Raw genomic sequence first — 23,936 nt, 5'->3', positions numbered from 1 at the left:
CTCCCAGATGATCTGACCGTGGGGGGTAAGTGCGCAGCGACCAGGAAGGGATTGGGAATTGGCATACGACTAACATTGGGATGGGAGAAAATCGGAGGAAATGGAGGGGGAAAAAGATAAAAATAATAATAAAAAAAAATAAAAACGATTCATAAATGGGACGAAAAATTACAACGCTTTTTGTGTATTCCAGTAAAGGGCAATTCCTGCAGAATCTCTTTTTTTGTGTGAACATTTCCAAAAACGAGCGTTTTTCAAAATGGTATAACACGGAAATGTACAGATGAAAAAACAATCCGCTTTTTACAATGTTGACTGCAAGCAAGTCATTGATAAGCGACGGGCGTATTAGACACATAGCCATCATTTAAGATATAGTTTATGCGTTCGCAAATGTGCTCACCCTCTCATTGAATGGAGCGCTGGCACTCAATCGCTAAATCGTGCGCCCCCCTGCTGGCACTCAAAGTGTTAACGAACACCCTGTGCTCTGACCCCACTGGTGACATGCCTACATATAACAAGGTGTTTCACTTGACCAAGTTGTGATATTCTATCACCTTGTATTTTAACTTGTGAATATGTGTCTATACGTTCTGAATGTGAACAATTACCAATGGACTACAATCTATTCTACTAACTACTTAAAATTATATTATATTCTGTTAGACCATTATGGTCTGTTATCATTTTGGTTTTCCAGTTGTATCGCTGCCCACGATTCCATTGGCTGTGTTGCAAATAGGGTGGAGCTGCTCTCCGGAAACCCCGTCGCTTCATTCATTAATGAGACGGGTAATAGGATCCGGACGGGACCACGATAGCTCGGTTGTGTTTGTTTGTTTGTTTGTTTGTTTGTTTGAAAAGTCGGGCGCCACGGTAGGGATTCCATATTGAAGAACGCGCGCCGGTGCTCTCCCTTTGCGCCATCGGTCTCGGTCGGGAGTCTGCAGTTCTGGGAGCAGCTTGTCATGTTCAGCCGCGGCTCCAAGAGGAGAGAATCCGGTAGATCGGTAAGAAGCGGGATAGAGAAAGTTATACAGTGTGGATGAAAATATTTATTTCGCTGTCCATTAACGTCATATTCTAAGTCAAACAAACTAAATCGGTCGCATAACCGACGCGTTATCTTTTTTATATGGTATTTATATTATAGGGAATTACAGGTATCAACATTCAGAAAAGATAGCACTGGAATTTTTAGACTCATTAAACAAGATAAACAAATTATGTGTTATTTAAGTCAGCCAGCCTTTTTTTTTTTAAAGCCAGTGGCATTTTCTTTACCTTTCTCCTCATTGCACCAGATTTGCATTTATGTGTGTCTTATATATCTGCATGCTGCTATGTTGTCAGACAGCTATGGATATTCTACTACTATTTACGACAACCACGTCTAAAGAACACTACCATGAACTATATTAAAAAAAAATGATATGTTTTATTAAACATTCAACCAATTAGGTAAGGCCACTTGTTCAGTACTGTTTAATTTGTCTGCAGAACGTTCTGGAAACAAGTGATCATATTGAAATAAGGCAGATCACTTCACTTTAATACATTTGATTTTTTTTGTCATGTTGAAAATAATTGAAATAGGTAAACAATCTTCTCTCTGTGGCAGATTCCACAGTTGAAAATGAGGTAAACCTCAATTTGTCATCAGAATTAAATAAAGGTTTGAATAAATTACTAGTACAAACAAGATAAAATTATATGTCAAGGTGGAAATATTTTGCAGTGCAATGAGGGATTCACTGATGCCACTTTTTCCACTGTTTATAGTAATGTTGTAAACTAAACTAACCTAAACGTTTAATGGGTTCCATTATTTATACGATATAGACAACATATCTGACATATGTTGACAGATATTAAAAGCCACATTATATGTGGCTTTTAATATCAGACTTTAGTATTGGGTACATGTTCCTGATGCCCTATGTTAGCCTAGTGCAGTGTCTGGTACCAGTGGCAATATTGGTATAAGAGTAGCCCCTTACTTCCTGTTGTTGTTGTTGTTTGTCCCTGTACAGCTGAACCCTGTGGAGGAGCAGCCAGAGGGAGGCCAGCCCTGTAACATCTGTGGAGACCAGTGTCCTGGCTTCACCCTACACAAATGGAGGTATGCTCTCCTGTCTCCCTCCAAAACCGCATACACAGTCACCGTCACCGCGTGTTCGAAAAAAGGTTGACCTGTTACTGGTTAGACGCTCTGGTCGGAGAGATGGAGTAAAAAGGAATGGATCTAACACAAGCATACACAGCAGGTTCAAGTCATTATCAAGTGTTGTTGTAGCACCCAGGCAATTGTGTCTAGTAATATAGTGCTCGTGTTGGGTCCATCCATAACCTGACCAAAGTTAGCGGTCTATTCTAAAGCAGGTAGCGTGGCTTTACCCAGTAAGCAATGCACGTGTTGTTGTGTTGCTGGTTGTTATTCACTCGCAATCAACCGCCTTTGCCACTTTCTCCAGCTTATCCAGCTCATGCCTTTGAATGCCTGCTTAAAAAATTAATCTCCAGTGTAGCCTGGTGTAATTAACAAACACACTTAAATCTTTCCAGTGCTGAGGTCCAGCACCGAGTTTCATTGAAGTACTTGCCACTGACAGAAAGGGTAGTTGGGTTGAGTCGATGCTGCCAACAGATACTGTCCTGACCAGAGCAGTCGCTTTGAGCCATCGCGTAGAAGTTCTCCATCATGCTAGTCCTCGCTCGCTGCTCGCAGGTTTGAATGAAGTCTCCACAAACCAATCAAATAACTACACTCTGAGTGCACACGCCCATGCGGCAGCTATAAATCCAGTTCGCTTGACCGATACCTTCTCCTGGCTGTATGGAAGGGGGCTCTCCACCTTGCAAGGCTGGTACCCACTTGCTGGAGATGAGTCAAAAGGAATCACCCTTGTGGGTCTGGTGCAGTGGTTAACTGAGGAGTTCAACACCCAGATTGGAAATCATGGGTCACCTGCTGTCCAGCGTTAAAGGCACTGGATCAACCAATCAAATCAAATTTATTTGTAAGGCCCGACAACACACGTTAATGTCCCCATGGGCCGGACACGTCTTCTTTAAACAAGTCAAGAACAAACATCACAATAAGTCAAGAACAAAACAAGAACACCATAAAGTCCAAAAAAATTTAAAAATAAATGCAACACTCCCAGACATACCCCACGCGAAGGTAAGGAAAAACTCACTAAAACCTAGCTACCAAGCTACCAACACACACACCAAGCTATGTCCATAGGCGAGGCAGGATGGCCTAGAGGTAATGATCCCAGTCCCGGACAGGAGGGTGTATTCCAGCTGTGAGCTGGTGACTGAAGGGTGGCTGGCATTACATCTACGGTGCCCACCATTCTGCCTTTCCTTGAGCAAGGCAAACTGAACCCCAAAAAAACGCTCCAGGGGGCGCTGTACTGCAGAGAGGGGAGGATGGGAGAGGAGAGGAGTGGGGATGGGAGGAGGGCAGAGGAGAAGAGAGGAGAAATGTATTATGTGTGGGGGACTGTGTATCCGAAAAGACATGCAGACTTGTGTACTGTACATTGACAAGCAACGTCAGAAGGATCCGCAGGATCATCCCTATGTTCCCCGGGTCCCATGTTCCCCGCTGAAATAAAGGCTCTATGTTCCCCGCAGATCGCCACCAAGGCTGCCCGTAAGAGCGCACCGGCTACCGGCGGTGCAACAGATTCGCACGTAGGCCTATCAAAGATAATATTGTAGCGTTCTGTCATACCGTCATTGAAGAATGAGGAGAGTTTTATCTTTCTTTTGTGTCGTTTAATTCCAGACTCAACCGTTACATACAGGGGGGGGCGGGGGGGGGGGGGGGGTATTGGGAAATATCCGTCAGTCACTCGAGTATTTTAAAGTGTTATTGATTGTACGGTGTACCATAGTTTCATATTAATGTACCGTTTCATATTATATATTCATATCATAATGTACTTATATACAGGCATTTATATACAGGTAAGGTAAACAAAGTGGAGGAGTTCGGAGAGATATTGGCACAATGTGAGGTCAACTAATTTATTTATTACACGATACACCACATATTATCATTGTCTCTTTGCATATCGTATAGCGTTTATATCTTGCGAGTTACGTGAATACGTGAATATAGCTTGCCCGGGGACACAAACCTTCAATACGCATTAACAGCTCCGTCTTTTAATACACACTTTTATCGTACAGTAACGTCAAATAGGATATTGAAAGATAAAGGATGAAGTTACAAAAGGAAAAGGGCAAAAGCAATTACTCTTTGAGAATGCGACAGCGCACAATAAAAAGAAAAGATCCAGGCGGAATTAAATATGCCATAGGAGTAGAATGGTTTTAAACTGACGTCAAATCGGAGCAAAACAAGCTGAATCCGCTTCAAGAAGACGCATGACATTGGGTATATACTAATTACAACAAGACATGACACTTCAGCACCAAGGCGCTGTCCACCGAAGTTATTATACCTTCAAAGCACTACTGCCTATGGATAAAACAAGGTATAATAAGGATGTTTTAGGTGGTGGTAGTTTCTCTGTTAGGACATTATAGCTGAAATATATAGCCTAGCTATAGTCGGTCTGATATATATTAGAGAAATAGTAAAGTAATATTCTCCAAACAATCTGCATCAGGTGCAGACCTCTTCTGTCTGGCGTCTAAAAAGATGTCACTCGCCACTTAAATAAATCGTGTATTTAACAACCTTGAAAAAACGTCCGAAACACGCTTTATATTAACTTAATAAATAAACAAAAACGAAAAATCTACTTATGTCAATGAAAATGTCCAGTAGGCCAAATAACAGATATAGTACATCTCTGTTACACGCAAGCAGCGTCTGATGGCCGAATCTGTCAGATGGCACTGGAGTAGATATACAGTACTGTTACATCCAGAACACACACACACATACACAATTACACATGTTGCACCATCTATCTACACCCTCACACAACTCTGTCGCTTTTTCGGGAGTAGCGGGGAACATAGGACCTTTTTTTAGTCGTGACGTGTACGTTTGAGAACACTACCGTAATGACAGAGAAATTAAGCAAGCTGACATGGTCGGCCCTCACACAACTCGGTCGCTTTTTCGGTAGCGGGAGCGGGGAATATAGAACCCGGGGAACATAGGACCCTTTTTATCGCGAGCGGGAAATATACAACCCGGGGAACATAGGACCCAGGGAACATAAACATGCTCCGGGATCTGCCCCTTCCTGACAAAAGAAGCCACCCAACTCCTCGTCCAATCAACAGTCATCTCCTGCCTCGACTACTGCAACGCACTGCTTACTGGCCTTCTGACCACTGCCACCAAACCTCTTCAACTCATTCAGAACGCAGCGGCCCGCCTGATCTCAAACCTACCGAAGTCAGCCAATGTCACCCCACTTCTCAGGGACCTGCACTGGCTCCCCATGGCCACATGAATCCGCTTCAAGGCCCTCGACCTGGCATACCGTGCGGCGAAGGGAACGGCTCCAGCCTACCTACCTCCGGTCAATGGTCTCTAACTACACACCCTCAAGACCCCTACGCTCTGCATCTTCTGGCTGCCTCAGACCTACTCCTATCCAAGCTCCGGGAGGGTCATCAAAGAGAAGTGGGTCCTTGCCCCACAATGGTGGAACGAACTTCCCACCACAGTTAGGACAGCCGAAACCCGTCCAATCTTTTGCCGTCGACTAATGACGCACTTCTTCAATCATTATCTGAAATGAAGAAAAAAAGAAAAGAAAAACTCTAACCCTAACTAACCTTACTGGCATGCACTTGTCCTAATATACTAACCAACACTATAGCACTCAACACTTTGATGAACATTGGTACTCAGCTGATAGAGTTGTACCCTTCCTGCTGTCTTGTTGTACAAAACTTGTAAGTCGCTTTGGATAAAAGCGTCAGCTAAATGACAATGTAAATGTAATATGTAAATGACAATAAAATCATCTTCTTCCGGGCGGTCAGGTGGCGTAGCGGAGATTGCGCTCGTCACCAATGCAAGAGGCTGCGGTCTCGACTCCCGGAGTCAGCATTGCTTGGGGCTTGGGCTGATCGCTATACTAACTCGTTTGGCTGGGTTAGGGGGAGGGCAAGTCATGGGTGGGAATCTGGCGTTGTGGACAGCGACGCCTACAGGTCAGGTCTGGGCGCTTGCTCAGCGGAGGCAGGACTTGATGAAGGCAGCGTGACCTCCCACGCGTTACACTTCACCAATGAGAGTCCTCGCTGCCAGGTGGATAAAGAGCCACTGGCTGTCGCCGCGCGTGTCGGAGGAAGCGTGCGGATGACTTCAGGGTTCCCTTGTACCGACCAGTAGGAGAACATGCGCACAACAACCAGGTAGGGGAGGGGGGGGGGGGGGAATTGGCACAACAACTAAATTGGGACGAGAAAAAATCGGAGAAAGAGAGGGGGGGGAAAAAATCATCTTCTTCCATCCATAGGGCAACATGGATGTGCTCTTGAAAATGTACCTCATGGAGGCTCCTCTAACGTGTGGTTTTGAAAAGTTTCCTATTTGTTCCACAACAGTAGGCCTGACTGTGCAGGAGGGTACCTTTTTGAGGTGCCTGAAACTTTCAATAGGATCAACCATGCGTTCAGAGTCGGGAAGGCATTGTTCAGCTCCTGCATGGCCTAAGAGGACTGTTTGTCTTGTTCAAGCCATTCATGCAGCAGGACATATCCAAGCAGTCGTTGCACTCGCTTCACTTTTGCAGGGAAGCGTACAGTAGTCTGCGCTGTGAGGTATGGTGAACCACAGGGAGTGGTACTTTCCTTCTTTTCAGAGGCTACGAATGAAGTCGACATAAGGATTGGGTTAGTGGGCGACTGGGTGTGACTTAGCTTCTGAAACACTGTTGTAATGGAATCCTCAGTCTGCGTGTGGGGAAGCGACGGTGGCTCGGTGCAGGTTTCATCATTAAAAGTGCAGAAGGTCTTTTGCTTTTCAGTACTGAGTACTGACACACACTTAAGTGAGAAGCAGAACAAGCATGTAATTCATGATAAACTACGACTAATCTGGCTACAGGAACCTCTCAGTTATTTTTTTTTAATCCTCTTTTTCTCAGCCTGATTTTCTATGCTTTTCTCCCCATCCCAATTTAGTCGTTATGCCAATTCCCCCCCTCCCCTACCTGGTCGTTGTGCGCATGTTCCCCCTACTGGTCGGTACAAGGGAACCCTGAAGTCTACCACATGCTTCCTCCGACACATGCGGAGACAGCCAGCGGCTCTCTTTTCACCTGGCAGCGAGGACTCTCATTGGTGAAGTGTAACGCGTGGGAGGTCATGCTGCCTTCACCACTTCCTGCCTTTCGCTGAGCAGGCGCCCAGACCTGACCTGTAGGCGTCGCTGTCCACAACGCCAGATTACCACCCACGACTTCCCTCCCGCTAACTCAGCCAAACGAGTTAGTATGACGATCGGCCCAAGCCGCAGGCAATGCTGACTCCGGGAGTCGAGACCGCAATTGGTGACGAGCGCAATCTCTGCTACGCCACCCGACCGCTCTGAACCTCCCAGTTCTAACTTGCTACCTTGCCTACGTGCTTCAGCCTGGTATCTTTTATGTAGGCCTATAGTTATCTGGTGGTAAAGTTGTAGACTTAGGGCTAGATCCACAGCAATACAATTTTCATTCAATCAATCAATCTGCACAGTGATTGATTGAATGAAAATGTTATTAACAGATTGCAGAATGGGTACAATACAGTACGGCTCAATACACACAATTGTTAAGGGAATGCAGACCAGAGAAAGACTTTCGTCTTGTTTACATCAGGGTCCCCCATTTTCAATTCATAATGAATTTTAAGTAAGGGTGCAACTTGCTCCGTGCAATCCATTCTTTGTGGATCTAGCCCTTAGCTTAGACTGTAGAGATGAGGGGTGGGACGATACATCAATACGATAATATCACAATACACAATATCTGCGATAATCTATATATTGAAAGACATTTTTATCTACGATACATCACATTATCTGTGTAACTAAAGAAGAAAAATAGCCATAAAAAGGCAAAAAGCAGGAATGATGTATTTATCCTCAATACGATACTGTGACGAATTTGGCCCTCGATAGCGATAATATCACGATTCGATATATCGCAAGAAACTGTATCTACGATACATCATGATATCTGTAACTGAAGAAGAAAGAAATTGCCATAAAAAGGCGAAAAAGCAGGAATTATGTATTTATTCACAGAATTTACATGAAAGCTCATCAGATTATTTAGTGTGCATCACAAACAGGCCAATTATACATGAAACAATGTATAACAAATTACATAGTGCCTCTTTAACACACACTGACCGCAACGTGATTATTAATTATGTCCCCAACAGAAAACATTACCATTTGCAATAAAAATATATATATATACGTACATCATCTGTTTTATCTAATAAGATAATGTTTTCAATCTGTTCACCGCATTCTCCAATGCGGTGAACAGTACTCTAATATTTAAGTGAAATAAGTTATAAAAGTTTATTTGCATGCACTTTCACTGTTGACAGTTGATTGGCAGAATTCAAACAATCCTGTATATCTTTAAATTGTTACACATTTGCACGCGATTGATCTCCCTATAGTTCTGTGAAACTTCGACATTTTGTAAACATTCATTCTGACAAAAGAGTTGATTACCTTAGAATAATGAAATTCTCCTTGCTTTGATTTCAGCCCAACTAATCGTTTGATTAAAAGATCAGTCCATCTACTGACTTGGATAAAGGGGTTCAGTGAAGGACACTAAACCATTACTCACTTTAAACATTCACCATTAACATTTAAACACTTTTTTTTATAAACATTACACCATATTTGATCTATTTATTCCTAAAAAGATTTCCACTACCTCTTTTACCTAATTTTTGCATCTTGTTTTTTGGATTTTGTACATTATAGTTTTGTATATTTGATATAGTGTTTGGTCTTTATTCTTTAACTTTTTACAGCATGAAGCACAATTCCAGGAGGGTCATACAGAACCAAGCATTTCACTATAATGTACATGCACCTTATAGTGACAAATAAAACAATAAACTTAAAAAAAAAAAAACTTTAAAACTCTTAGTCCTACACCCTCTCTGACTTGGACTGTTACTATATAATATATAGTAACTCTAACACACACACAACAGTATCAGAAGTTAGCACAACAGTTGTTGAGCTCTTTCTGTCCACAGTGAAAGGGGACGGTCTGAAAGGCCTGAGGATCATGCGGCCTCCTTTGCTATAAAGTAAACCATTACAGGGGCAACAGCCAACCCAGGAATGCTGGCTTAATTGCTTGTCTTTTCTCCTCTCGACAAACTGGCAGAAGAAGACCGTTCCAAACCCTGTTTTGTATGCAGTGGCAACCCCCCCCCCCCCCCCCAGTATGGGACTGCTTTTATGGCTGCAAATATTGCAAAAAAAGTCTTTGTTGCTGAAAAAATTTAACTTTCCAGCGTTCCAAAGACTTACTTCCCTCCCCGTGTGTGAAGCATGAAAGCAGGTCTTCATGCCGATTGAAACAGATAGGGTTGTGCTCTGCTGTGTTGTTGTGTGGAATGCGGTGGACTTTAGCTGACCTGGGGTGTAGAGATAGGGAGCAGGAGAGGGGGGCAGGTGAGCACATACTGTATACAATCTCCCTTTGGCCCGAGTCTATTCCCTAAGGAATCTTAGTCGGTCATTAGATTCTTGAGGTTTTCATAGTGGGTCCAGATATTTTGGCAGGTTTTTTTTACGCTCCCTAACCATTAGGGACAAAATGGCAGTTGGAGCACTGAGATGCCATCTCCTAAACCTGGCATCCAGCAACACCCAGCCAGACCGCCTGGCTGCGGTATCCCTTCTCCATTAACCCCCATTAAAACTCTAGACAGGCTGGTAAAATGTCTATGGGGGTTGTGGAGCGGGTGCGTACCGGTATGTGCATCCAATCGGGTGTGTGCGCACACATGAACTCTCTTGCACTCTCGCAGGTGTGCATTCTTGTGTGTTTATCTCCAAATTTGTGTTAATCATTATTTTCAGTTTTAGCATAGTCCTCTCATTCAGCACCTCTTATCTGAAGCTGTTTGACTGTATCACGTGGTGATATACCACCCTGATATATACCACCTAAACCAGTCATCGTTTGATGGGCAGAAGTTGCCCCCCCCCCCTAGGGAAATCTAGGGACTTAACACATTCACAGCCATTAGATTTCCCCATCTAGCTATAGCTGGGCCAGCTTTCCATTACACACTTTCACTGTGCGTCACGTTGTTTGTAGAGCTAAATCTATATTTTATATTATAGCTATGGATACAATATCATGGTCATTTGACAGTAGGAACCTTCCGTTCAAGATGCAAAAAAGAAATAATTTTTCCATCCATACGTTCCCGTTTTATACCGTGGTGAATATTAGTGTTATTTCGGAATGATCGGGGCTAATTCCTGGGAGGCTGTTTATAAGCCGCGATGTGTATTATACCAAATCCATTGGCATTTCGTCCTTACACACGCTAAAATTAAAAAATCAAATGCATATGATAGGTATTATGTTTCATCATGAATGCATGAAAGCAGGGGGGGGGTCGTTTCTGATTAATTGATTGCCAATAACGGCATTCGTTATTACAACATACGCTGATCAGGGGGATGGCTATGAAAACCTTGCGCGATCAAGCTGAAATTGACGTCAAATTGTTCTTACCTGTGGCCGGTGGGATTCCAAAAAGAATATTCCAATTATTTGATCGCCATCTGGTAGATTGTATGTCCATTTGGTCGACGACATAACCCACCACAGCATAATGAATCGGGGTCCCTGAAAACTATTCAATGCGATCGGGTGAAGCCCTAGGTTCAGGTTAGTAGAAAAGAGCGCCCGGAGCGTTTTCAGTGTGGCACCCGGTCTGGAACAGGGGTTACTGCATTCTCGATACAGCGCTACTAGCAGGATCTGGCCGGTACTGCACCGTCAACCGCTGGCTCCCAATAACTTATATATACGTGATTGGCCGGGAATCAGGGGTGTAATTATGGGGGGACAATTACAGGGGACAAACATGTCCCCTGCATGTTTTCAGAAGGCAGTTATTGTCCCCTGCACTTTTTTACCGTCCAAAACAATGTTACACGATAATAAACAGTGACGCGATGCGGCACTATAGGACCACACGGAAAACGGCCTCTTGTTCCATCTCTGAGCTCAGGTCTCTTGACGACCTGAGCCATTGTCATGCAACGACAAGTAGCCAGGTGAGCACCCGGCGAGGGTCTAGTCGCATTTTTGTGTGCACACGCTAAATACATAGCACCCCTCCCCTAAAAGTTTGGTGTGAAACTGTGAACGATGGTCTGTGATTGCCATGAAATGCTGTTGTTTTATACATTGTAGATAATAAATAGCGCGATATCTCTCTATCTCTCTCTCGCACGTTCCGAGACTCGCGCGGCATTATGACTTGTCCTAAGTGAATTGTATATAGAAACAACTCACCAAAATTGACTTGCACAACTGATTTTTTTTGTATCTACGAAGGGGAGGGACCCCCCCTTCACCCCCCCTGCCCCCTTAACCCCCCTGCGACCTTACAACTATACGCAGCAGCCACCCTCCGCCACTGACCACGCCCCCAAATGTGTCCCCTCCACCATTGAAAACAAAATTACACCCTTGCCGGGAATGTGTTAAAAGAAACTTGCTCAACTCTCGAGAATAAACAAGTTGCATTGAAAGGAAGTGAGGTAAAAAGTCAGAGACCCACATTCCCCCCCCCGCACCATTCCACACGCGATTAACACACGTGTGCATCTCGGAATTCACTGAAATATTGATGCTTCTCTAAATATTAAAGAGGTGGAGATACGAGGAACACCTTTCCCCTCCATCGTCATGCTCTTCCTCTTCTTGTCTTCCGCAACCGGCTCTTTATAAAGAGGTTTTCACTGAGCTGAGCCGGTGTCCTGGGGGGTTTCTTTCGAGGTTGGCTGTGTGTGTGTGGAGCCATTTCCCATTCACAGTTAACAGGACTTGGTCCAGTGTCGCCCGTTTTAAACTCACCCAGGTAGGTCTACATTAGCTGCTACCACAGTTATTTCAAACTCTCTCTTACTGTGACTATTATCCAGAGCTTCTGTCTAGGAAGGCTTTGTGCACCAAAACAACTGCCCACTGAATGAATATATTTTATTTCACAGAGACAAAATCGTTTTCTTTCCACCCTTTGTCTTAAACCCAATGAATATTCAATTTCTTTTTCAATCTGAGAACTGGCAGTCACCTTTTATGGCTTAAGTCAGGAGCCAGATGCTAGTATCTGACCGCCGGTGTGTCGGCAGCCTCTTGTTGAGCTGGCAGGTTAGGACGGGAGGCTGGACTTGGCTCGTGCACGGAACTCCTGTTGAATTAATAATGCTTGCCTTTGGCTTGATTGATTTTCCTCGTGGTAATGAGCCTCATTACCAGGCGCATTAACATGAGCATTGTGTGCGAGCGTGTTATCCGATCTGCCCCGATCGTGTGACCCACTTCTGCGCCGCGCCGCTCGTGTTTGCAGAGCTGCGCTCGACGACGCACGCTGGAGCCGCCCGCCGCCTTAATGACGGGAGTACACGTTTTCACTTGACCCGCTGGAAGAGTCGGGCAACGCGGGCGATGAATTGCAAAGGAGCGTTTCTTTCTGAGACCTCGCCAGTAGCAGGAGTCACGTTTCCTCCCACCAGTAGTGCAGCATAGGACTTCATTGAGTGCAGTGGGTTTGGTGCAGGTTGTGTTTGGCAGAAGTTTCTGCCACTGGACAAAGCCTGCACTTGTGTGCGTCGTGGGCCTTCGCTGAAAGCATAGCTGGATGACAGAGCTGGTGAGGGGAGGAGAGGAGAGGTGGGAGAGGAAAGGGGATGGGAAGAGAGGAGGATGGGGCAGGAGAGGGGATGGGAGGAGGAGAGAGAGAGGAGAGGGGAGGATGGTGGAGGAGAAGAGGGGAGGAGAAGGGATGGGAGGAAGAGAGAGAGGAGAGGGGAGGATGGTGGAAGACAAGAGTGGAGAGGGGTTGAGTTTTTAACCCGGCTCTTGAATGGCCCACTAACGTCTGTCCCCTTGGTAACCTGATGCGATCTGCATAACACAGGCCAGCCCTGCTATTCACCATGTTAACAAGAAGGGCATGCAAATAAACCTGCCAAGCCATATGAATGGCCCTTTAAAGCAAGAGATAGGAGGGCGGGGGAGGAGGGGGGAGGGGGGTGTTTTGGTCCTCGTTGTTTCGGCATTTGAGATGAGTGGGGGAGTGTAGTTCTGGGGGGGGGGGGGACTGCGGTGGAACCACACAATAGAAACCGTAGCAGATTTTAGTGTCCTGTTGGCTGTGTATTGGCATGGTGACGGCTGAGCCTCCAGTGAAACGCTGTTTACTGGTAATTTGGACTAAAGCGCTGTCTCCTCTCTCTCTCTCTCTCTCTCTCTCTCTCTCTCTCCCACTCCGCCCTGCAGCTCCCACTTTGAAGTGGAAAACAGCAACATCTGTGGCAACACTGATGTGGGTCAAGAGGCAAATGAGTTGTCGGGAGGGTTTGGTGGGGAAGCTTTTTTAAATCTTGTAAACGGGAATGTTTTGTCTCCGTCGTTGACGAGGATGCGTTTTTAAAGGGTGGTATTTTGTATTCAGGGCCTCGTGAATGATGGATGGCTGACGCTCTGTGATAATGGAACCCCAGGGACCATGATATAAATCATAGTCTGACCTTTTGGATCATCTGGCTGAACTTGTCCGATTCCATTTCTCTCCTTCCGTTTTGGTGTGTCTGTTGCCCCCTCTCTTTCTTTCTCTCTTTCTCTCTCATTCTCTCTTCCTCTTCTCTCCTCTCTTTCCAGTGTACCCTATTTTCACAGAGGCACAACTGTACACGAGAGAGACAGGCTTTCGTTGGCTGCAACAAGCCGGGGCTCTCGTGGAGATTAGGCATGGTGGTCACGGAAACGAGGAACCGTATGAGCCCCCCCCCCCCCCCCCCCCCCAGAGGAGGGGAGGGGCCTGGTGGGATGGCTGGTGAATTCCAATGGAGCTCAGTGTTCAAAGTCAAGATGAGCCAGAGACCTCCGACGTGCACAGAGAGGTTGTGGTAAAGGATGGGACTGAGGGTGAATTCCAATATTGTTCCTCATTTCCTCCTCTGACCTTCAGTTGAAACGGGCGGAGGCTTTAATAACGGGCGGGGAGGACACCGGGGGAAGCTGTAGGGTTTGTTTGTGGAAAACAATTAGAAGTACATTCGATTTTTATATTTTGAATAGGGCTGTCAGTTTATCGCGTTAATTAGATTAATTAATTACACAGTAAATTATCGCGTTATGAAAATTAACTCAAAATTAATTAATTTTTTTTTTTTTTTTTATATATCTCATTCATTCCATAAGAACGTAGAATACACATTTACAGATTTTTTTTTAATATGGTCCATTTGCATGTTCTTGGTATCTGATTCTAGGGACATCTATGGATCTCAGGGAATGTATTCCCAGTGTCAGAAATACTGTGTCTGTTACTAATTATAAATACTTACTTACTTACTTACTTACTTACTTACTTACTTACTTACTTACTTACTTACTTACTTACTTACTTACTTACTTACTTACTTACTTACTTACTTACTTACTTACTTACTTACTTACTTACTTACTTACTTACCTTACTTACTTACCTTACTTACTTACTTACTTACTTACTTACTTACTTACTTACTTACTTACTTACTTACTTACTTACTAGGCTTGTGTAAATTGTAATGAACCAAATGAGAATATCAATAATTTTTTTTTTTTTATCTTTGACTGTGAATAACACCATGCTCAAATTGACCAGACCTGAAAAATCTAAGCAAATTAATAGATGGAAGATGATTAAACAGAAGGTTTTGTAGATACAGTACTGAATTCTGCCATCCGGACACATGCAATTTGAAATATGATTATAGAATATAGAATATCAGGCATAAAATGGGTATGCGATTAAAATGCGATTAATTAATTACAAACCCTGTAATTAATTAGATACATTTTTTTTTATCGCCTGACAGCACTAATTTTGAAGTTGAACACACAACCCAGGTTGGAAAGCAAGCGAGTGCACCATGATCCCTAGATGGGCCTAACGTTTCTTTTTATTAGCTACTTTGAATGCGTCCAGATTTTACCAGCCTGTGTCTTGTTTTCATTACCTTCTCAGGAGGAATGTGCAGCAGCTCTTCTATGTGATCTGCTGTGATACGGCCACAATGTGTTTAGTTTAGGTGCCGGTGTTTTATTGGCTGTGTGTGTGCATCAGGAGAGGGGACATGATCCCAGACACCTGCATCGGATCCACCTGGAACAGATGGTCAGCACGGCTGGAGAACATAAAGTGTGTGTGTGTGTGTGTGTGTGTACGTACCGTGCATGTGTGTACCATACATGTGTGTGTGTTTGCATATATGAGGGGATACTTGAGAGGGGGATGTTGGGGTGTGTACGGTTTCTTTCACACCACCAGCCTTGTTTAGTCCGGTTGAATGGAACCCTGGAGTATCTACTCCCTTCCTTGGTGAAGTCCGTCGGTGTGAACACCGCGCCGCAACAACCACACCCTGGCCCACCTGTGTGAGGTGGTCTCACCCTGGCCCACCTGTGTGAGGTGGTCTCACCCTGGCCCACCTGTGTGAGGTGGTCTCACCCTGGCCCACCTGTGTGAGGTGGTCTCATCCTGGCCCACCTGTGTGAGGTGGTCTCACCCTGGCCCACCTGTGAGGTGGTCTCACCCTGGCCCACCTGTGTGAGGTGGTCTCACCCTGGCCCATCTGTGAGGTGGTCTCACCCTGGCCCATCTGTGTGAGGTGGTCTGAGGTGGTCTCACCCTGGCCCACCTGTGTGAGGTGGTCTCATCCTGGCCCACCTGTGTGAGGTGGTCTCACCCTGGCCCACCTGTGTGAGGTGGTCTCACCCTGGCCCACCTGTGTGAGGTGGTCTCACCCTGGCCCACCTGTGTGAGGTGGTCTCACCCTGGCCCACCTGTGAGGTGGTCTCACCCTGGCCCACCTGTGTGAGGTGGTCTCACCCTGGCCCACCTGTGTGAGGTGGTCTCACCCTGGCCCACCTGTGAGGTGGTCTCACCCTGGCCCACCTGTGAGGTGGTCTCACCCTGGCCCACCTGTGTGAGGTGGTCTCACCCTGGCCCACCTGTGTGAGGTGGTCTCACCCTGGCCCACCTGTGAGGTGGTCTCACCCTGGCCCACCTGTGTGAGGTGGTCTCACCCTGGCCCACCTGTGTGAGGTGGTCTCACCCTGGCCCACCTGTGTGAGGTGGTCTGAGGTGGTCTCACCCTGGCCCACCTGTGTGAGGTGGTCTCACCCTAGCCCACCTGTGTGAGGTGGTCTCACCCTGGCCCACCTGTGTGAGGTGGTCTCACCCTGGCCCACCTGTGTGAGGTGGTCTCACCCTCGCCCACCTGTGTGAGATGGTCTCACCCTCGCCCACCTGTGTGAGGGGCTCCCTGTCCTTCCAGGTGAACTCTGGAGCGGTTCTTTTTGCGGTGTGAAAGCAATCGGACCAAAAGCACAAGTGGTGGAACCGGATTCATCAATTATGCTTGTGGACAGATCTTCATGATCAGTACAGGTTTATTTGTAAGACACATTGTAACAAGCTTCAAATAATACATAACCCTGTCAGAAATAAAGATGAGAGCACTGGAACAGAGTCAATTTCAAAATGCTGTATTTAATAAAAGGAGCAAGCAAATGGGGCATCACATTGCAACACAAAACAAAACAATATCCAGCCATAATATTAACTAAGAACAGTCCTGTCAGAATTGCAGTACATTAACCCTTTCACCGCCGCACTACCAAACGGTTAACCCTTTCACTGCTACACGACAGAAGGTTAACCCTTTACTATCACACAAGATATAAAAAAAAAAAAACCACAGGCCTACCAGTCCTTGCAGCACTGGTCTTTAAAGCCAGTAGTATCGAACCAAAATCAAACCTTTGATTGTCCAACAAAAAATATCCTTGGCTTGGTTTTTGTAGATGTAGGCCTCGGCAATCCCTCCTTCCTACTCGCACCATAGCAGAATCTCCATGAGGCACAGATCCCAAATCCAAGATGGCACCCTGAGGGTTAGGAACACACCCACACCTGGGACCTTAAATCATAGATATATATAACTAGATGGTGCAAGGTGGAGTCTCCAGCGTAGTTCACCGGCGGCCATCTTGTCACAGTCAACTCTTGTATCTGGTTGATTCTATGGTAGCTGTTGTAAGGTGAGTGATCTGCACAAACAATACTCTGAACTCGCTGAAATCTTGACGGATTTACAAACAGTTTGGTTTATTACAAATGTTATTAACGTGGCTATGATTCAGGATGCTTGGACATGTTGAAATAATTTTCATATGAAAGTCCATTATAAGTATGCAGTATGATAACTACATCTCTGACGTTTATACCAAATCAAACCGTTTGAAAATCGGTTGAAAATTTTGCAAGCTATGGTTATTTCAATAGTACATGCACCATAGACATTTATGTTATGAGTGGGCATGCTGCCTGTGGCAAGATGGCCGCCATGTGGCAACGTCGATCTCATTTGGCCAGCAGCACGGGTGAGTCATCTAGCCTTTTAATATATGTATATGTCTTAAATGGCCAAATTACTAGGGTTGGGTACCGAACTCTGTACTTTTACGGGTACCGAATGATTGCCTCCTACGATTTGATCTATTACAAAAAGATTAGCACTACATCCATAGCTAATTTTTGCATTTCGTTTTTAAAAAAGGTTTGCATTCTGTTCGTAATTTTGTACTTTAGGTTGTACTTTGGTTTGTATATTGTATATTTTGTAGTGTTGGAGCTATATATTTATTTACTGTATGAAGCACGTTCTCAGGGGGTCATACAGAACCAAGCATTTCACTGTAATGTACATGTACTTTATACGTGACGAACAAAACTTGAAACTTGAGTACCGATTCATGCTAGATCAATCGGTACCAGATTTGGGTACCTTACATGTTTAGTATAAGTGTAATATATTAGACAAGAGGGAGCCTTTTGGAGTTTTATCATATTTACTGAGGATGGTCAGATAATGTTGATATTTAAACATTTAAAAACATAATACATGATCATGCAATTTATTTTGTGGTGTGCTACAACAATAAGTAACTGTGTTCTAAATAAATAACAATGTTGAAGTTGAGAAGTTTGGACTTATTTTTTACAACTGAAAATGGTATTACAGAGAGAGTTAAGTACAGAAAAGAGGTACCGTTGGGCACCGATACCAAATTCCAGGAACTGGTATCAGTTAAAATGTGAACGGTACCCAACCCTACGAATTACGTTGTGACTTGTGATACTAACGTAACAAATACCTCACACACGTACTTATCAGCACAGTAGTTAATAATTAACTCATTCTGCGCCATCGCTTAATGCGCCAGAGAGGCGCTAGTACGCCATCGCTTTAATCAATGGGGGGACTGCGAGATTTACGAGTGCTTAAAATATATCTTATATTATAGCTATGGGTCTAATAGTGTCAGTGAGTTGCTTCCAGTCAACATGTACAAAACGGATAGTTTTTCCATCCGTACATTTCCGTTTTATACCGTTTTGAATATGAATATAGTTTGGGTGCTTCTGAGTAATTCCAGGAAACGACACGATAATAGCCCTTTAGTGGAATACACTAAACACGTAATTCTTTGCCTGATTGTCGAATCTTCCTGAAATCAACGCTAGATTATTGGTATTATGTCTCCTCGTGTATATATGAAATGTTGCTTCGACCGAAATATCAGATCAACGCAATATTTTATATATAGAGTCCTTACCTGGTATCTGATGTAATGCAAAAGAAATAATCCAATTATCTGATCGCCATTCCAAATACTGCTCGTGGAGGTCCGTCCCACATTACCGAGTGTTACACATGAACGGGCGGGCGGGGTTAGTGTACCATGCCATCGTTGTAAATGCCTGCCTTGTCTGAGTATTTAAACCCTGCCCGCACGGCTCGGATTGTCCCAGAAAAGAAACTACACCATTTCTAATGGAGTGCAATACCAGCTGGAAGGCGTAGGCGGCAGTATTTGCGCTTTTGCAAGCTCAGACCCATTCCCAATGATAACATTAGGCTGGAAAAATCGGTATTTCAAGATTATTTCTCTTTACATTATGTTTGTTAGGATTCATAATGATGTATAAATAAAAGACTGCCTTTTATTTATACATAGAAAGGTTGGTTAATTTGTCTATTGGTAAAACATAAGCGAACCAATAGAAATGGCAACAAAAGTAACAATTTCACTTGTGATTCAGACCGTTTCAAATGAGATAAGATGCTTCCAGTCCAATGAGCTGCACTGTATGACACAACACCTGATCTGCTCTGACACACCTGATAGCCTCCTCCTCACACAGGTGTCTTCCATGCATGTAACAGGAGAAGCTGCAGGTCTTGTGTTACTCTGTTGTTTGGTAGCTTGACTGGTTCTATTTCTACTAACTACAGGATCATTAGCACACAAATTATATGATGTGTGTTGTTGCCTAAACTGTATAATTATCTGCCTGGATCCAGCCTCCTGAATTGCCCACTTATGCCCTTTTTCAGAATTCCTATAATTCTTCCATACTTTAGTTCGATTGACTTGAATTGAGGCTTGAAAAGAAGTGGGGAACTCGGGGGGGCTCAGATAATTCTGTCCTTTATTCCATCATGTAGCAGGTTTGGTAGTTATTCCTGTGTTTAGCTGTGAGTATTGCTATACCTGATGGTTGTCCTGTATGTTGTAGATAGTGCCTAATGGTTAGAAAAACAGGGTTTGACTGGAAGGTTGCTAGTTTGAATCCTCAGATTGCCAGACGAATATACTGGTGGTAGAAGTGGAATTGGAGCTCTCCCCTATTTCAAAAACTACCAACAATGTGCTTTGAGCAAGGCATTACAACCCCCAACTGCTGCAGCAGAGCAAGTATAGTGTGGGTAACAGTAGAGGACTGTTGCTCTGATATATAATGCAACTCTTTAGGCTCCCAGATTTCAATGTGTATAACTGAAAAACAGCTAGCGTGCTAAGCCAACCTACACTGGATAACTAAAGGTTAACAAGCATGTCATTTGTGATGAGCAAACTGTGACCAATCTGGCTACAGGCTAGCTGCTCCCTACTGCTTCCAGTCCTTGTGTTAAGCTAGGCTAGCTGCTCCCTACTGCTTCCAGTCCTTGTGCTAAGCTAGGCTAGCTGCTCCCTACTGCCTCCAGTCCTTGTGCTAAGCTAGGCTAGCTGCTCCCTACTGCCTTCAGTCCTTGTGCTAAGATAGGCTAGCATGTACAGTACCTGGATCTCTCTCTGGGGCTACTGGACACACAGATGAATCTTATCAACCATCTTGTCTTGACTCTGGGGAAGATGGTAAATAAGTGTTTCCCAAAATGTTGTCAGTGTTCCTTTAAGACATACGAGTTATGGCTTTTTGAAGTTTGACTTTGATTACAGAACTACAGTCCAGACCACAGGCCTATTTGTGTGATATCTGTTGTGATGGGTCGATACCAATATCTGTCACTGTGCCAAATTGCATGTCTCTATCATTTACTGTGTCCTGGCAAACCGTCAATTTGACAGACCGATTGACACTAGCTGTAAAAAAGGAAAATTCATTAGTAAGTAGTTACACTTTGTTAAATGTCCCCATAACTTGTCTCTTTTGACTGTGAAAGTAACAACTCAACATTTCACCCCGACTCAACTTCTGCAATAGCATCCTGTATTGCTCACCAAAAAAACATCCTCAATAAACTCCAATATGTCCAAACCTCTGCTCACCTTATGCTCACCCCCGCTCTGACCACATCACCCCTGTCCTCCACAACCTCCACCTGCTGCTCTGACCACATCACCCCTGTCCTCCACAACCTCCACTGGCCGCTCTGACCACATCACCCCTGTCCTCCACAACCTCCACCTGCTGCTCTGACCACATCACCCCTGTCCTCCACAACCTTCACTGGCTGCTCTGACCACATCACCCCTGTCCTCCACAACCTCCACTGGCCGCTCTGACCACATCACCCCTGTCCTCCACAACCTCCACTGGCTGCTCTGACCACATCACCCCTGTCCTCCACAACCTCCACTGGCTGCTCTGACCACATCACCCCTGTCCTCCACAACCTCCACTGGCTGCTCTGACCACATCACCCCTGTCCTCCACAACCTCCACTGGCTGCTCTGACCACATCACCCCTGTCCTCCACAACCTCCACTGGCTGCTCTGACCACATCACCCCTGTCCTCCACAACCTCCACTGGCCGCTCTGACCACATCACCCCTGTCCTCCACAACCTCCACTGGCCGCTCTGACCACATCACCCCTGTCCTCCACAACCTCCACTGGCTGCTCTGACCACATCACCCCTGTCCTCCACAACCTCCACCTGCTGCTCTGACCACATCACCCCTGTCCTCCACAACCTCCACTGGCTGCTCTGACCACATCACCCCTGTCCTCCACAACCTCCACTGGCCGCTCTGACCACATCACCCCTGTCCTCCACAACCTCCACTGGCTGCTCTGACCACATCACCCCTGTCCTCCACAACCTCCACTGGCTGCTCTGACCACATCACCCCTGTCCTCCACAACCTCCACTGGCTGCTCTGACCACATCACCCCTGTCCTCCACAACCTCCACTGGCTGCTCTGACCACATCACCCCTGTCCTCCACAACCTCCACTGGCTGCTCTGACCACATCACCCCTGTCCTCCACAACCTCCACCTGCTGCTCTGACCACATCACCCCTGTCCTCCACAACATCCAAAGCCCTCAACAACCTGCCCCACCTACCTCTCTGACCTCCTCCATCGCCACACCCCTACCTGTCACCTCAGGTCTGCTGATGCCAACCTACTGACTCTCATCAAGACCAGGCTCCGGACAACACCCTACTGTCCTTTTTAAAACAGCCCTCAAAACCCACCTTTTCACTTAGACCATTAACTGTTTTTGTTCTATTTTTTTTGGTTGTTTACACTGTAAAGCGTATTTGAGCACCGTAAAAGCGCAGATATTCATATTGCCAATTTCAAACATAGGAGACTGTTCAATTTGTTGACATTTGCTGCTAGGAAAAACATTCTGTTCTGGATCAAGGACGAGGTCCCATCAAAGAGGTCATGGCACAACATTATTATTGACTGTATTCCTTGTGAATACATCACGTGTATGCTGCACTCCAAGTTGGACACTTTTTATGAAATATGGGACCCATATCTATCTCATATTGGACCTGCGCTATCCACCACTGTACTCTGCGGATTTCCCCATTACTCTTAGCCTCCCTAGAGATCACTGTCTTGTATGTAGATGCTTTGGGTCGTTGAAGAAGGTATCATAATGTATTTAGAAGTACATGCCTGTTCGCGCGCACACACACACACACACACACACACACACACACACACACACACACACACACACACACACACACACACACACACACACACACACACACACACACACACACACACACACACACACACACACCTACACACCTACACACCTACACACCTACACACCTACACACCTACACACCTACACACACACCTACACACCTACACACCTACACACCTACACACCTACACACACACACACACACACACACACACGAAACGCGTGCACATAAAACATGCACACATAAAACACACATCCATACTAAACGCACACATATAAAACACACATATACAAAATAAACGTACACACGAAACACACACAGTTTATCAGTACACTGGGTGCTATCGTTGACCAGGAGTCGCCTCCCTAACCGCCACTTCTGCTGTATATACAGTGTACAACATGTGAATATTTGAGCCATGTCTTTGTTGTTTGTCTTTTGTCATGTCTGATAATGTGCTTTTATAGTTTATATTATGTCTTTATTATTCTTACTATCATTTCTGTTGTTATTATTGTTAGTGTTATTGTTGTTAGTGTCTCTATTATTATTACCGTAAATCTATTGTATTGTGATGTCTTGTTCTATGTATGTTTTGAAAAAGAGAAAATTAAAACATTTACAAAAAAAAAGCGCTATATAAATGTAATGTATTATCATTATTATTATAACGCTCTAACATGGTTAGAGAGATGGAGAGAGAACTGGAAGTCATCTGACGGACCTGAGATCCTCTTCTCTCTTCCACAGGCTCACCTGTTGACCTCCCCCGCAGCTTTCTGATGAAGTGTTGTGAGACCGTATTTATCACGCTGGCTGATATAAAGGTCACTAAGCGAGAGTGTGTGATGGCCATTCTTCGTTTGGAGCACCTCGGTATCTATTGTGCCTAAGTGTTGTTGTGTTTTGTCACCTTAGTGGAATCATAACATTGTCATCGTCCCTGACACCCAATTCCCCAAAATACATATTGAGGTGAGAGACTGTTTATGAGGGGGGACATCGGGCCTTTTGATAGAGGGGAGAACGTTTGAAAATGTATTATTTATTTATTCTTTCGATGCACAGTTTACAGTCCTCATCTGCTGTCTTTCCCGGTGGTGAAGGCTTCTGGACTGGCCACCAGGAGGCAAACATGCCCCACACTCAGGAGTGGATCCACTCTGTCCCAGGCCAGGTTCACACAGCAGAACCAGGTTCACACAGCAGAGCCAGGTTCACACAGCAGAGCCAGGTTCACACAGCAGAGCCAGGTTCACACAGCAGAGCCAGGTTCACACAGCAGAACCAGGTGAACACAGCAGAACCAGGTTCACACAGCAGAGTCAGGTTCACACAGCAGAGTCAGGTTAACACAGCAGAACCAGGTTCACACAGCAGAACCAGGTTAACACAGCAGAACCA

The 23,936-nt window shown here is 45.0% G+C and overlaps 1 protein-coding gene across 2 annotated transcripts in view; it reads left to right on the top strand.

The window, feature by feature from the left end:
- The first annotated feature begins 872 nt into the window (after positions 1-872).
- The window catches only part of prickle2b (prickle homolog 2b), a 242,322-nt gene continuing 219,258 nt past the window's right edge, over positions 873-23,936 (top strand). The window contains exons 1-2 of one of the 2 annotated variants that reach the window (XM_084316501.1): positions 873-1,013; positions 2,037-2,125. In XM_084316501.1, coding sequence (XP_084172627.1) covers positions 972-1,013; positions 2,037-2,125 — 131 coding nt within the window. In that variant the 5' untranslated portion in view covers positions 873-971. Of the gene's footprint in view, positions 1,014-2,036; positions 2,126-23,936 lie in introns of those variants that run through there. The other variant, XM_084316503.1, reaches the window with a different exon arrangement.

The sequence above is a fragment of the Notolepis coatsorum genome (assembly GCF_963971535.1).
Source record: "Notolepis coatsorum genome assembly, chromosome: 6".
Taxonomy (NCBI): domain Eukaryota; kingdom Metazoa; phylum Chordata; class Actinopteri; order Aulopiformes; family Paralepididae; genus Notolepis; species Notolepis coatsorum.
This window is presented reverse-complemented; position numbering and strand designations above follow the sequence as displayed.